The 16,779-nt window shown below is 40.2% G+C and overlaps 1 protein-coding gene across 1 annotated transcript; it reads right to left on the bottom strand.

Annotated features, from left to right (window-relative positions):
- Positions 1-1,966: 1,966 nt before the first annotated feature.
- Positions 1,967-7,960, bottom strand: rtn4rl2b (reticulon 4 receptor-like 2b). The gene is made up of 4 exons (XM_026142352.2): positions 7,716-7,960; positions 6,259-6,485; positions 5,915-6,148; positions 1,967-4,242 (listed from the first exon to the last, which is right to left on the bottom strand). The coding sequence occupies exons 1-4, from the start codon at positions 7,762-7,764 to the stop codon at positions 3,397-3,399; spliced, it is 1,356 nt and encodes a 451-aa protein (XP_025998137.1). The 5' UTR covers positions 7,765-7,960; the 3' UTR covers positions 1,967-3,396.
- Positions 7,961-16,779: the final 8,819 nt, after the last annotated feature.

Below are 16,779 nucleotides of genomic sequence, written 5' to 3'. Positions count from 1 at the left end.
TCTATAATTTAATACTATTATTTGTTTTAAATAAATGTAAAAGCATGTGAAAATTGCTCGTTGATATTTTTTATTGAGTTTTTACTGAGTTTTCGCCTCTGAGCAGTTGCCAGGCAACAAGTAGACTCCAGGAAGTGCCTGGGCCTAGTCAAAAAAATACTCTGACATATATCGCTCTGTAAAGCAGTAAACACACATTTATACAGTGTTTCTAAGAATCAAACATACCAGATATGATGTCCTTACTAGTGATCTTAAAAAGTGCAGGTTTTATTCCTCAAACTTTTTAAATTATTACACACCTTTCCCCCTCTTTTCAGTCTTTGAGCTAAGCTATTTCACAGAGCTATCTGGGAGTAGTGTCAATGTTCTCATCTAACTTCCTTTCAGATCAAGAACAAACTTTTTCACAGCTGATATTTAGAATTTTTATTCCAGTAAGGGGAGATTCTTCCTTTTTTTGTACGTGCTTTTGCGCAAGTTCTCAATGGGAAATGAGCCAGCATTGGCACACCTGTGGAGAAAGGAGGACAGGTAACACCAGGTGTCATGTAAAGTAGTCAGTAATTGTTTATTTAGTGGAGAAAAAGATTCAAACAAACTTCTCAGTACTTTTAAGGTTCAGAGAAGCTATTCCCGCAGATCACTGGGAACCGCGGGGAATAGGTTATGTCCATGGTGGGTAAAGTCAATTATAATAAAATGGTTTTCCTTTAGAGTCAGCAGGTGTCAATATCACAAAGTAAAGACGTATTAAGGCTACTTTTAAACAATTTTGAAACAATGAGAGAGATTCTTCACAAGTGGAAAACATCCAGTGTTCCCAGCAGAAAGATGGAACTAGCATAGTTTGTTTGTTTTAGGCTCAATAAACACATTCTAGAAAGATGCATAGTTTTATGTTAATATTATATTATTTGTACCATATTTGTAACATATGACTCATTTATTTGTTATCAAACGTCAGTTATTGGCTTACATTTTTATGTGTGAGGATCACAGGACTAACTTGACTTGTGCAGATTTTTCAGATATTCAGTATTTTTTTTGTGGTACCTTTTTTGTTATAAAAAAAGACAGTATTTGTTGTGTAAAATGCAATTCTTAAAAAACTGATTTTTGTCACTTTTCAGTGAATCTGAACTACAACCAGAAGCAACAATCACATATTTTAATATTAAAATAAAAACAAGGCAATCTGTGAAAGTTGTGAATAATTATTTACATGGAGGCCAACCACGAAGTGTGAAGTTGGAGGCAACTCAGCTAAACTTCTTTTTGTGTGCACATGTTGCTGTTTATGTACGTGCACGTGTCCTTGCACTAGCAAACAGATGCGTGAGTGTGTGCATCATCATCATCATTATCATTAGCATGGTGAGAGTATCTGTTGAGGGGGTGTGCTGATTCCGGGACACATCACATATTCATCCCTGGTGTGCTCCCCGTTCTGCCCTGAATCATACCTCAGCCCCTCCCTCCAAACCCCCGCACACACACACGCACATCTCGAGAGCTTATTCATCCATCTCACTGTATATGTAATGCGACCTGATATAGCTGCCTTCTGCACATGTTGAGAAAAGTGACTGGCTTAACATAGCCAAGGCTGGATACCTTGAACACACACTGCGTCTACTACACACAGTTATACAGATAATAAATATCCCCTCCCTTCTATAAACAAATATCCTCACTTTTGCACGACTCCCTCATTTTACTGGATGGAATATTCCATGCAAAGCCCTTATTCAATAGGTTATCAATTTCAGACTTGCTGAAAGACTTGTTGCATTATATAACTGTATGTCTTATGCTTTGCTACTCAGGTTTCTGCTCTCTGCTTTCATCTGATTAAGTGTTCGTGTAAATTCATTATTGATTTTTTTGTTCTTTTGCATCATCCTTAGAGAGCACTTAGAGTGAGATTAGAGCAAAGACAAGAACAAAGAAAACTCCCACTCACTTCTGTGTAATTATTTCTTTATTTTTTTAATAAAGCAAAGCACTTCCATAACAGTTTTTTAATTTTTCATCAAAAAAAACAGACTCTAACGAATGTCACAGTATGTCTCATGTTCTGTTCTGAAACTCACAGTCATCATCGAGGTTTGGTTTCAGATTTAACATGTGGGGCCGACGTGGACTGTATGTCACAGTTAGGCTTCATTGGTCGTAAACAACACACATACACTTTTCCATAAACACATACTGGGGTTAGAAAGGTTCAGCTTATAAAGAGAAGAGATGGTTCAGAGTGTAAATGCTGCATGCAGTTTTAAAATACAGTTCTTGGTCATTTTTTGTGTGTATGAAGGATTTTTTTTTTCAGATTTCAGGTTAGAAAAAAAGCACATACAGACATGTAAAATAATAAAAAACAATATCAGGTATAAGTGTAATAAAATAGGACTTCTGGACTTCCACACAACATGCATACAGGCACTCACTTTTCTAAGATAGATGAAGATCCGTCTCTTCCAGACTTTTCTAGACTCTCTTATCTACATCACTTAAGTTTCACTCACACAACCACAACAGAAAATTGAAACCCACACACAAATCAGTTATAACTCCATGTCTGGGATATCGAAAACTTTTAGATTTATAAAGGGCAAAGTGATAATAGTGGAAATCAAGAGGTGCATATTTAATTTGCTTGCCATCCTTTTACAGTCTAAGCATCTCTTCTATCTTCACAAACAGCTGTTTACTACGATCAAAGTACAAATCCATCTAGTCTAAGATACAGTGTGCTGGATGCATATGTACAGTGATGGTGTGTGGTATGTACAGATGGTTTGCTGGCATCTCTGGGATCACACAAGGTTTTGAATCTGAAGGAGGGAGGTTAGTCACTCCTGGTTGCATTGAAGTGAACACCTCAAACTGCTTTACTTCTCTCCTCCTAGATCTCTCTTGTTAATCCACATCTTTATCCTACTTCTGGTAATGCCAAATAATCTTCCTTTAATAATGTTAGTGATAATTGGATGGTGAGTACTAGTTAATATAGAAAACAGCTGGATAGTTTTACAACGCCTGCGCTGTTTACAGCTGTGATAGAAAAAAAAAAAGACATCTGGAGACCCCACCAGCTAACTTCGTAGTTTTCTGCCTTTGTGTTGTCACTGTCATTCAGCTCTGATGTCATCCTAAGCCTGTACTATGAAAGATCAGGTATTTCACGATCAATTGTGTCTGGCTCTACATCAGCTCAACTGACCTGGCACTTTTAAGCAGCTCCCTGCTGCCTTGCCTGTCTCCTGCTTCAGTGTAGCACCCCTTGCATGTTGAGGAGGCAACTGAAAGGACTCAAGATCCAGGTTTTTGTTAGTATTAGAAAGAGGAGAGGGAGAAATCAGAGAAAGAAACAGGTAGAAAGGAGAAAGGAGTTCAGCTGAAAAGGAAATGGAAGGAGAATAAGAGTATGGTGAGGGTGAGGAGGTGGAGTGGGCGTGGAGTGATGGCTAGGGAGGAGAATGAGGGGAAGGCTTGGTCGTCATAGCTTGGAGCACAGTCCAGCTCAACACAGCGGACAGAGGAATCTTCATTGCCATAGTTGGTCCAGTATTCTTCTTGGTCGAGTTTGGGGAGGGCTGCCTCATCAGCTGACAGTTCATACTTGGAGGGGAACTGAGGCTTGACCGCAGGGAAAGGGAATGACTTCACTGTTTCTGAGCTCTTCTGGTACAAGGACTTTGATTTGGATTCGGGTTTGTTCTTGGAGAACCACCAGCGGGTCTTGGTACTGAAGGTGGTTGTGGTGGATCCAGCCAGAGAGCCGGGGTCAGGAAGAGGGCAGAGAGCGAAATCCATTTCTCGGAGGAATCGGAGGTCCTGACCACGACGTGTAGATGGGGAAGTGCACACAAGGTCAGATGAGGAGATGCGGGCCTTGCGGAACCACTCCCAAAGGGGACGTGCCTCACAGCCACAGGACCAGGGGTTACCATTGAGGCGGAGGAACTGGATGTCTTGGACATCTTTCATGGTCTGTCCTGGTAGCTCAGCCAGGGAGTTGTTGAACAGGTAGAGGATGGTAAGACGGCCAAGGTCACGAAAGGCCTTGCGGTTGACCTGCCTGATGCGATTGTCATGCAGAAGGAGACGGTCCAGGTTGACCAGACCCCTGAACACATTTTCAGTGAGGGTACGGATACGGTTCCCATGCAGGAACAGATGGGTGAGGTTGACCAGATCAGAGAAAAGGTCATCATGCAGAAAATGGAGTTGATTTTCCTGCAGCAAAGTCAAAATGCAACATTTAGTGCTGGGAAAAAAGTGAAAAGTAAAACTATAGACTGCATATAAAAGATACACATAGTCTCCAATGCAGAAGTGACTTAAGCTTGCAATCTGTTTAGTTGTCAGAAGGGGGCGACTGCTGGTTTAATTCTCAGCTCATTAGACACTTTTGTGATGAGTTTGTGGTTTCAGTCACTAGTTTAATGTCTTACCATGCAAACCATGATGTTCACATTACAAATTATAATCCCACTAAGACTAAAATAAATGATGATGGATTGTATATATATATATATAAAAAGGCTACTTCGTGACTGCAAGTTGCTGTCTTAAAAAACTTGAAACTAATGATTAACATCATAATGTTTACATCTATCTTTAGTATACAGTCTATGAGAAAGACTAAAGAAGCTGGGTATGGTGGTTTTTGTTAAAGACTGCATACAACAGATTCAAGTCTTACAACAAAAGGTCAAAGCTGATTTTGAATCCTGAAATCTAGAAATGATTGGAAGCTCACACAATGTGTGACACAAAAGCCGCCTTTAACGAATTACTGAACATCCAACATTTCTCTTTGAGTCAGCGATCAATATGAGCAGTAAAAATAAATAAATAAAAGAATATCTCACCTCCCTCTGATTGCAGTTATAATTTATGCACACGTGAGAAGTGATCTGTTTGAAAGTAGCTTTATAACACTGAGAAGTGACCTGCATTGTCTGAGTCACACTGAATGTGGGATGTGTTCTCTTTAATTCCCTCAGAAGGCTTCTTGGCAGGCAGTTATTGTCTGATTGGAAGAGAGTTTAAATTCAGGAACAGATGAGATCTCACTGTTAGCTGCCAAAAGCTGACAGCAACCAAAAAAATAATGCACATGGCATCTCTGCAAGCTAATTTTCAATGCATTAAAATCAAATCACTGCCTGTTATATTATATCTCTACTTTAAAAAAAAAAACTATTTGGATCTATTGTACTGGTTTTGAAGTGATTTAAAAAGATGACTTTAGGTTTTCTTTTTCACTTATTTTAAATAAAATTAACTTAAGGATGAATATGAAGTGTTGTAGTAATTTTCCTGCCTTCTACAAGTGGTGATTGTATCACCATCCTTGCCATCTATATGTGTATTTTAAGTTTGGATTGATATTACTTCCTCTGACTTGTAGATACACTTGCTGAAAGTAAATGTGTGGACATGTGTTTTGTTTTTTCTTTTACAATTTATATTATTAGAAGATCTGTCAACTACCCACTTAGCTTACATTGATCATTATCTGCATTGAGTTTATAGTAATTAAATAAATCTATTGTCATATTGTAAATCTATCCTTATACGATAGTTTCAGTGTTTTTTAACTGCTCAATGGTTCTAATTTTCTTTGTAGATATACATTTCTGCATCTTTTTATTTTTACAACTTATTTTTGTTTGCATATAAATGCCTGTGGTGTGTGCAACTCACGCTTCAACACGTGCAATATGAAAGCATCAACGTGCGTGTGGGTGTGCAGCCTGTGCAAGCTTTAAATCAATTCTACAACACAACTAAACGTAGTAATTTTGCATACCCTTGATCATACCCATGTATTACTATCCAACATCTTACTGTGAACGTACTGGTCATCTTTTAGGTGTGTGTGTGTGAATGTTGTCTTTACCTGCAGATAGAGAAATTGCAGGCTGTACAGCTTGTGGAAGAGATCATGGGGGAGAGTGGCCAGCTTGCAACGATGCATATGCAGGCTCTGCAGCTTCTCCAAGCCCCTGAAGGCTCCACCTTCCAAGTGGCGCAGTGAAGGGTTGTCACCCAGATCCAGCTCTTCCAGTACCCTGAGGTTACTAAAGGCTCCGGCCTCAATCCATGTGATGTTGTTGCCATATAGCCAAAGGACCTGCAGAGGAATTCAACAGGACAGCAAAGAAAAATAAGAATAATGGCATGAGAGAGGAAAAATACATTTCTGCACATAATTTCTATAAATAGTGTTGTCACTCTGCTCACTTGTGTCTCAAAGCCAAAAGAGTCTGCGCGAAGCTCTGTGATGCGGTTGTTCTGGAGGAAAACACGTTGTGAGTTGTAGGGCACACCGGCCGGCACTATGGTGAGGTTCTGGGACTGGCAGCTGACCGTCATGGGCGTAGGGTAACACACACACAGCTTGGGGCATGCTGTGACCCCACCCGGCTTCACCACCACCAGCCACAGAATCAGCCATAGGGTTAGTCCACCTGGAAAGAGAAGAAAAAGGCAATGTTAGCATGAGAAAGCTGCAGGAGTAGCAGCTTGGAAAAACGTGCACATTGTGTGTGAGAAAGAGTGACTGGCAAAGAAAAAGAGATTGGATTCAGCTTTAGGTACCATTTCTTTTTCTTTTTGTCTGTCTGTCAAAACTTTTGTTTTGTTGTTAGTGATTCCTTTTAACATCGCTGTGCTCTTACCCGTGACCTGTTGATGGATTCAGAACCTTAGGTTTCATATATAATTCAGCAGCTTACATTACAAAAATCAATCACCCATTCATATCCACCTTATCACTTTACCTAAGTAGCAGTGGATTTTGTGACATGGTTACATAACCGTGGATTTCAGCAGTTTAGACTATAAATTAGCCACAAATCAAGAATCAAAATATATTTAAGAGGCAGAAACGAGAAGCATATTGCCTCCCTGTTACATTTACCCCGTTTTCTACTTCTCAGGCTGTTTCAACCAAAAGGATGTTTCCGCTGAAAGGTTGTCTACGCGGAGGGCACGCGTAAAACTAGTAACCAAACCCGGATCAGTTTCGGTTCTTATGATTAATTTAGCAGCTTCTTGGCATCGCTCAGATTACGGTGCACAAAAAAGTGGGCAAGGCGGGAAAAGTACATGCGTTAAATATTAACGAGGTTCCTTTTCATCTATTGTGCGCAAGATTTTCCAGCGTCTCACCCCTGACCTCTTAACAAGTTGGACTATTAGCCGCGCTGGACGCTGAGAGACAGCTGGAACCAGAGCTCTGGAGTCAAATAGGGCATATGTCTTTCATATTTACACTAACGTTAAAGTAACAAATTGTGCGCGCAAAACTCATGCTTTTATCTCTCCATGCGTAAAACAGTATGGAGAGCAGATGAAAAAGCTTTGACCAAGTAACTTTTTAAGCAGATCACAAAATCTGTACCCCAGAGTGAGCATCCCTGACACGTTTCTTTAACTCTCATAATATGTAGCTGACATATACAGTTTATATTCACAGTAAAATGATTAGAAAACAGTCAGACTGACTGCGCGTAAATCGAAGTCTACACTTTGTTTTTCTGTCTAACAAAGGCTGCTTAAACCCAAAATGACACGACAATATTCCCTGAAAACACTAAAAAAACTGAAACGTGTTCAAAGGTAAGTAAAAAGGTGTCAGCTATAAGCACATGAATGCACCTGTAGAATCTGCAGATGCAAAATGGTGAGGAACTTACCCTTGTAGTTGCGGGCGCTGGAGCCCCTCACGGTGCGACGAGTTTCCATCTCGAACCAAAGCCGAAAGCGAGTTAGCCTGCACGGCGTGGAAGTGCCTGCTTGATGCTATCTCTGCTGAGATTCAGCTCTGGTGACCGAGTCACTGCTGCTTCAGGCAGTGACGGACCGGAGTCCCGAGGAGCTTTTTATCCCCGTGGCCGGTCTTCGCCCACTGCCGTGGGTAGCGGAGGATCCTCTACGTCAGCCTGGGAGGAGGAGTTACCGGAGGAAGCGACTAGAAAGGCAATGGCAAAGCTTGCCACTGTCATCTTGGCGGCAGACCTCCACTGGCTGTCAAAAGAAAAATAATATAATTCAACATTAATCATTTATTATGCTGTGATAATGAAACACAACATAAACTAGAAATTTTATAATTTGTTTTTATAATTCGTTACATTTTCTTTCTGAGCATGTATTAAATATTCTAACCATTCCCCAACGTTTAATACAAATATCCAGTATTTAGTTTAACTATTGCAATAATTTCTTTGTTCATCGTTTAAGACAACTCGCAGTGTGGGAGGATTGGAGGTGGATGGAGGTGACAAAAAACTAATTACTGGGAAAAAAGTAAGAATTATTGCTGCATGACTACTGCACATTAAACGAATTTGTGTGTAGCCTCGTGGCACATGTACTCTGGGGAGGTGGAGGTGGGAAAACTCATCTGGCCTTAAAGTCAAGTTATCGTTTCTCTTCTTCGGTGTAGGCCAGGCTAGAAAGAAGCCGATAGACGCCTACAGTTCAGAATAACAGATGAACATGAAAGGGAAACCCAGCGGTGGAGCGAAATCATCTACCACAGCATATGACCTGGTTATATTAGTGTGTGTGAAAGGGAGAGATAACACCACTGACATATCGTAGTAGTACAACACCTGCACATCAGGCTGCATTTATTCACACCAATCCTCTTTGCAAATGTCACATTTACCAAAGCAATGCATTATTAATCCTCCAGTGGACTGATGAAATGTGGATTTTCTTTGCGCTGTGGATGTGAATAAAGATGATGGGATGACTACCAGTAACAATGACACAGGGACACAGAGTACCCATTTGACTGAATAGGTCCCATAAGTCGCATCCTTGAGCCAATTTGGCTGCAGAACAAATGATTTGCTAGAAAAGGCGCGAAGCAGCGCGCACGGGCGGGACGTGGGATGGATGACAGGGGACATGGAGTTTTGTTTTGTTTTTTTCCATGTGAAATTAACTGTGTCAGGGCAGGGGTGGGCAGAGTTTACTCACAAGTGAGTCCTTCCTTCGTGGCACGGGTCAAGCCCAGGTCCAGCATGATGCGCATCATCTGTTCCCCAGTGAACACACGCTCACCAAAACCTGCTCCTTGAAGGTCATTTGTAACTCCAAGCTGTGAGCGAAGCGCAGGCAATAAAAACCGTCTGGAGTCACACGATTTCTTGGCGTCGGTATAGTGATTGGGGGAGGCAATTCAACAAGGAGGCATTAGTGGCCTCAGCGGGGGTCTGTGGAATAGATAAGGTCGCGTGTGTGTGTGCACATGTAATGCACACAGGGTATTCTTGGCCTCAGGGTGAGTGGGGGAGGCAGCCAGCTCACCAACAAGTGTCCACCTTCAAGTGTGTGTCTGCCCACCTGCATGTGGGCGGCTCTTGGTGCCCCTTCTACAATAATGATCTAGTATCCATGCAGACTGAGACAATTTATGATTCATTCTTGTGTGTGTGTGTTTACATCGGCGCTTACCTGAGACTTACCTGAGTATGTGTGTGTGAGATGCCAAAGCTATGGCCCATCTAATCAGAACAAAATATTAAAGTGGATAAATGTATGCAAGGACATACACACAGGCACACATCTATCTCCATTCCCAGATACATTCTCTCACTTGCCTGCTGTGTCAAAGTGAATCACTGGAACGCTGGCATTTGAACTGGTGTAAACACAGCATGTTCAAAGGATCTGTCCTGATCCTAAAAAAAGTGTTGGTGACTCTGTCCATAACCCCCACTCACACATACAAACATACACACACAGCTGAAGACCTTGTGTGAGGACTGAGTGCGGATCTCTGCCCACAGGGTGGAAATTCAAGGAGAAAACTCCAGAAACTTTGCTTTCATGGCTTCGCTCTCTCAAAGTTTGTCTCATTTACGTCAGGCTCCTTGTATTTCTCGACCTCTTGGTATGGGGGAGGTTAAGCTTATCATTAAAGGCATCTGAGGACCTAAACCCTGTGAGGTATTGCAAAAAGTCATTTGAATTGGTCAGCACAGCTAGTCCAAGAATCGTTTTCAAATCTCTGCCTTTTAATGCACTGTGAACTTGAAAGAAATGTATGAATCAGACAAAATGTGGGTGTCTTTTGGGACAGAAAAGGTCTGACAAGACTTAGCTAACAAGACAATGAATCATTTGATATTTTGTTTCAGTGTCAGTGGAGAAGTTTCAGCGTGTAAAGTTCATGTTTAGTTGTGTAATTAACGTGATGTATCTGAAACCAAATTCACTGCAAAACTGGGAGATGCAAAATAAGAGAAATCTAAAGTGTAGTTGTGTAACGTGTGCTTTAGTCACTGATAACTGAAGTGGAAAGTGGCCCTCTTTAGGACTAAAAGTATGTGGACATGGAACAGGCCAAAATCATGACTTCATCTCATACAAACATAAGTAATTACTTTTACTTTTATTACTCTGGTTTAAAAACCTCTGTTTAAGCCTTTGCAGAAAATCTTAAGGAATTTGTTTTCATTCAGCTTCACAAAGCTGTTAGGTGATAACTTCTCACCCTCACTCTTTTAGTTCCAAAAGCATGAGGTTTAGGCCACAATGATTATGTTTAAAACAAGACAGACACAAACTGTGGCACGCAATAGGCCTCTTCTGTAGGAGATCAGGTGAATAACTTGGTTATCAAAAACTATCACCTTTCTTCACCTTGAGAAGCTCTTGGAATGCTTTTGTAATATGCACTCAGACATGCTTTTGCACTCTAAAGCTCTGTCAGATCAATTCTACATCAACTGGCTGAATCTGAGTACATCCCTTTATACGTCACAATTCATCCTGCTACATGTACCAGCAGTCACTTTTTGAGATATTTGTTAGCCAAGTCCAGTCTGGCCCTCTTATTCTTGAGTGTAACCAGTGGTTTGCACCTTTTTGTAGACCACCTGTATTTACATTCATGTGGGAGTCTCTTCATTGCAGACTCTGATAATGATACACCTTCTTCTAGTAGACTGCTCTCTATGTTGTGAAGTTGATTTTTTTCAAGCAAGGAAATACATTTGTGCATCTGCACTTTAGTTCTCTTCTGTGGCCTTTCAGAACTTTGGATCTTAGTGAGATGACCAGCGAGTGATCTTGTCTTTATTTATTGAACAAGATTGTTGAGTAGACCACTCCTGTCTCTGGCAGGTTTGTAATGATTGCCTCCCTCACTTGCACTGATATCTCTTGGTTTTTGTTTATCTTTTGCAGTTTTATTTGATAGTTTAGTTTTTGTTCATCATTCATTTTGGGAGACAAAATCCTTTGGCCCATGGTGTGGCTGGACCCAGACTCCTTCCATCTTTTTGTTCCTTTTTTGCAGGAAAAGGAACAAGAGTTTCTAACAAGAAATGATTCTTAGTGGCAAACTGAAACTGGGGTGTGGTTTTTTTTGTTGTTGGGGTCACTGAGATTAGTTGAGCCTTTGCTTGTTCCTAGTTGCGACCTACTAAAAATTGAAGTCAAACACTTTCAAATCACACCTCGAGTGTTTGATTTAAATGCCTTTGTAGTTTTGTACAGAGGCATACTGTTCATGGAAATACATATTCTGCACAATATATAATGCATGTAATGAAAACGCATACAATTCAAGTGATCAGCAACTTCAGATTAAATATACATTAAATAGAACCATTATACTCATTTCTATCTCAACATTTTTATCCTTGGATGGCAGTAAGCATGATTTAAACCTCATAACAAAACTAATTGATCTCATGCTCAGTCTTTTTGAAGCTCTTCAATTCAACAACTGTCTTGAAACAAGTCTTTTTAAGCTCCTCTTCCTGTAAGCCAATCTTTCTGTAGACTGAATGCCTCTCACAAACAAAAGATTTGAACAGCAGGTGGGTGGGGCTGTTGTGCTCACTGCCAGCGCTGTACGCCTGATATGACCATATTAAGGACATCTGCTGTCAGTGACATCACAAGAGAGACAGGACAACCTATGAGGGGAAAGTGAGGCTCGGATCTCCTTTTTCTGTGAAAACTGTGCTGTCGTCATCAACATATGTGGTAAAAATAATTTATGCCCCATATGGGTTTGCTTACTTTTGTCCAACTTGTTAATATTGTAGTTTGTTACTTGCTTCATTGTTGAATCTCTTTTTCTGAGGTCATCATTTTACCAAATGTGTTGATCATTATAATTAAAATCAATGGAACTGGCTGAATTTCAGACAATTTTTGAATAATTTCATTTTTGATAGAATTTCTAATCTCACATTGACCCTCTGAACTAAGTGGCATATACAAATATTCTATACAAATCTCACAGTCGCATGTATTTATACATTTGACAGATCAATTGAGCACCAAATGGAATGTCAGATTGGACTGGTGTGTCAAAATATAATAATAATGGATTGGATTTATATAGCGCTTTTCAAGGCACCCAAAGCGCAATTCCATTATTCATTTACTCTCACATTCATACACTACAGTTGTACCCACAGCTGCTCTGGGGCAGACTGACAGAAGTGAGGCTGCCATATCGCGCCATCGGCCCCTCTGGCTAACACCAGTAGGCGGTAGGGTAAAGTGTCTTGCCCAAGGACGCAACAACCAGGAAAGAGAGCCCAGGGATCAAACCGGCAACCTTCCAGTTACAGATGCGCTTCCCAACCTCCTGCACCACGGTCAAGTCACTCACTTAAGGTTTAAACTCAGAAGAACAAACCAAACACACCTCAGCTGCTGCCCCTGGGAGTGAAAAGAGTGAGCTGAACGTGAGTGCAGTCCTTATATAATGTGTTCCAAGTGAGTTCAATTAAGGGACAAACTCCAGAGTCAACGAGTGTGAGAAAGTAAAAAAGGAAACAAGGTAAGTCACAAGGTAAAACTAAAATTAGAGAACAATCGTCTGTCACAATAAGATGCCACACATGACACACAAAATTAGTTTGTCCACTACAAGACAGAGGTGCACACCGGAGGCCTAAACAACAGGAGGTGTATCACTCCTCCTGGTTTCCACCTCGAGACAGTGTTTACGTTGCCTTTGGTGGCTTTTTGGCAGGTACTGTGACATTCACTGGTACCCTCACTGGCACACAAAACAAAACAACTGAAAATGCCCTTTTTATTGTTTCTTCCTGCACTAAACATGTCAACAGTATTCAAAAAAGATCATCATGTATATAGATTTTTTAATCATATATATATATATATTAGTGGTCTATCAATAAAATTAAAAAACAAAATAAAAGACTCAGCCTGGCTGCAGCTTGTTCCTATGTCATCCTACATCAGTCATTCAGTATATTCACTTTTAGAATTTATATTCAGTGTTAATTGTAGCCAGGCTCAAAGTGTTAATGCTAGCTTATTTTTAGTAAACAGCATTGTGATAAGCAAAACTAGGGTGGCATGAGATCATTATATGATGGCACTTGCCACCCCATGCTATCCCTGTAGATCCGCCCCTGGCCACAAGAGCCTCAATACTTTTAGCACAGCACTTAAATAAATGTACTTTCCATCCATAAAGAGTATATAAACAGAGGCATCCATCATTTTTTGGCCATGTCTGATGTCCCATTAAGAGACCAGGGACCTCACAGCCTTGAACAGTTTGTTTAGTGCTGCAACTCTAAGCTCAGAGTAGATGATGGAGCCTGATGAGACACTTATTCATTCAGTTTCAGGCATAAACTGTTTTCCTATTAGCTGCCATAGCAGATGGGAGACAGCAGATAAAGGCTGACAATGTGAGGCCTTAACATGTTTTTCTCTTGTTGGACCAATCACAGAGAGCGACACAATTTAGTTGGCACAGCTTGAGGTCGCCTATTAAATCTGTGTGTTCATATAAGACATCCTCTGTCTCGAGAACATATTCATATTGATTAGTGCACACAATTCACCTCATTAACAGACAACCTTATTTTTATCTTCCACTCCTCCCGCTCTCGCTCCTATTTCTGTCACTCATTTATGCAAGTCTGTATTTTTAATTTGGCGAGATGCTGAGGTTGTGATCATCAATGACGCAGATGCATGGATGCAAGGGAAGAACCTGTCACCATGTGCATACACACTGCGTACACACACACACACACACTTGATGTGAAAGACTTTGTTCAGTAGCATCAAGTTTTATTTTTAATTTCAGGGCACAGCAGGTGTGGGGGAGTGTCCCTGTTATTTCAGGTGCCAGAGATTTTCCCCAAGTATTCTTCCCCATCTGAAATCTCAGCACTTCCCACAAAAACATGGCAACTGCCACCCGGATTGCCAACAGTATGAGTATGACTGGAGAAGTCATGCTGTCCTCCAAGGCTGCCGTGAATCCTGCAGGTGTGAAGTGATATCAGATCTGTTTTCAACAGATTGAGCACAACACTTCTCTGACATTAACAAACTCTGGTTTGTTTCATGCAAACATGCACCACCTTCTTCTAAAGATGGCAACTACATTGCTCACTCTGCCGTTTGACCTCTGACAGTATCCTCGGGGCTTCAGGATGTGTGCTGGCAGCAGGTAATGCACGGTCTACCCTTACAGGTCTGATGAGCTCACTATTTGTAATTCTATTTTATGCTGTTCTGTCACATATTGTGCTGGTCACATATTTTGAGCACGTCCCAAATTTCTGGATGCATCTCATCCAAACAGAGGCCGTTTGAAACCAAGGATTCATAAAAGTTCTTACACACAAACTGGTTCACACCTGTTAGCTTTGATGTTTTAAATTAGCAGAATAGGCAGCTTTTATTTAATCCCAAACTGGGAAATTCACTTGTTACATACAGCAGCACATGGACAGGAAGAAAAAGTGAATTAGATTTAAAAATAAAAATGGAAAAAATAAATGAAAACTGTGCACAAAAAGCCAAAATCCTATACTATGTACAAATGGTTACTATATACTGTAAGAATGTCTCATTTCATGTTAAAACCCTTCACTTGTCTTGTTTGGACTAACAGCATTCTTTCCAGGTGTGTAGTCTTGAGATCGATTTCCTAATGTTAGTCTTTAATTCTGCAGCAGCAAACTGAAGATCTAATATTCAGTTTATAAAGCTGTTTAATGCATCATGAGTTTTATAAACAGAACAGCAACTTTGCAGCTCTCTTTCCTCAAGTGCACAGCAGTGACAAGCGAATTAAGGTAGCATGCTTTGAAGCTAAAACACATAATGATCTTTTTGCTGTCAGGCAACCACAGAGCCATCGCATGTGAAAAGCCTCAATACTTCATGCTTTTACACATGGCAATTCCCCCTCCTTAGCCTTTCAGTGCCATAGAGATGGGGAGCACGCAACATCTGTCAAATTAAAAGAGAAAAATATGTGGAACAGAAGCCTCCTATCCTGGTAGATGGTCCTTTCTCCCATACAACGCACCCACAATGATGGCAGCATGTTTAGTTTTTCAAACTTAAAAAAAAAAGAAAAAAAAAAAAAAGACTAAGGTCACACAATGACCCAGTCTTCATCACCATAAATAAACCAAACCTGGCTGAGCAGGTGCCAATTATTTTCAGTGATGGTCTTCAATTATTCATTTAATATATCTAGTGGTTTATTTGTTGCTTTAAATCCTAAATAATGTATAATTATATCTCACACACACACACACACACACACCCCCACCCCCACCCCTTTAGAAACATATTGCAATAATACATCATTTGGTCAAGTATTCAAGCAACAGACAAAACATTCAATAAATCAAGGACAAAAAGCCACTAATTGTCACATTTATTGAAATATAGTATTGGATATGTGCATGTAAAATATACATATACTGGACATGTCTCATAGGTTTCTTTACATCATAATTGCACTTTCTATCTCTTTGGCACCTGCACATGAGGATATAACAGTTTCACCACAGTTAAAAACTGAAACTGCATTCAAGGCTAATATGAATTCCCTTTACTATAGATAATATCAAAAGACTTTGTTGCTGAAAAAAAGAAGTTTGTAGGTTAAGACAGTGCAAAGTCTGGAGTAGTTTCTTTAGATTGCTTCCAAGAGCTCAGATTTATTTATTTTAAAGGTGGCTTTGAGCAGTCTAACCTACAAATAAAATGCCCAAGATAATGGTTTGATAAGGTATATTTATAAAAAAAATTAATTTGCACCAACAAGGAAACCCTAGCGTTACTATGTAAAAACTTGGCACATCTCGGCATGGTGAAGTGTTGTCATGATTTGTGAAATTTTGACCATAGAAAAATGTAAATCTATTTTATTCCTACGTGCGATACATCTGGAAAACATCTTGTCAACAGCTTCGTTTTTCAGCCAAAGATTCCAAGCACACTGGCAGTGCAGTAAAAGCATACCTGATAAAGTGAAAAAACAAAAAAGGCACAGTTGAGCACTGTCAGTCACTGACCTTCCCAGAGCCTGAACCTCACTATGAGGCAGTGTGGGATCATCTTGACAGAGAAAGGAGCAAAAGGCAGCCGATATTGAAAGAAGAGCTTGCAAAATATAAAGAAACGAGCGATGGGTAAACACTTTTGCACAGTACTGTTTACATGCAAATTTCAATATTATTACTACCTCTTAACACTTCAGAAAAATACTTAGAGTCTGAAACAAACACTATAGGAGACATTCCCTTTAACATCCTTCACATGTCAACATTACCAGGTACAACACATTTAAAAAAAATAAAATAAAAAGGAAACCACGCTCCTCCACACTGAACACCTGAAAATTCACATCCTGGACGCAAACAAGCATCCCTTACTGTTGATTATTGTCATGATGTCAGTGCAGTTTGTACCATGTGCACTGAAGCAAGC

This window comes from Astatotilapia calliptera, chromosome 2 (genome assembly GCF_964374335.1).
Source record: "Astatotilapia calliptera chromosome 2, fAstCal68.1, whole genome shotgun sequence".
Taxonomy (NCBI): domain Eukaryota; kingdom Metazoa; phylum Chordata; class Actinopteri; order Cichliformes; family Cichlidae; genus Astatotilapia; species Astatotilapia calliptera.
The sequence above is the reverse complement of the archived record's forward strand: the minus strand, read 5'-3'. Positions and strand labels throughout refer to the sequence as shown.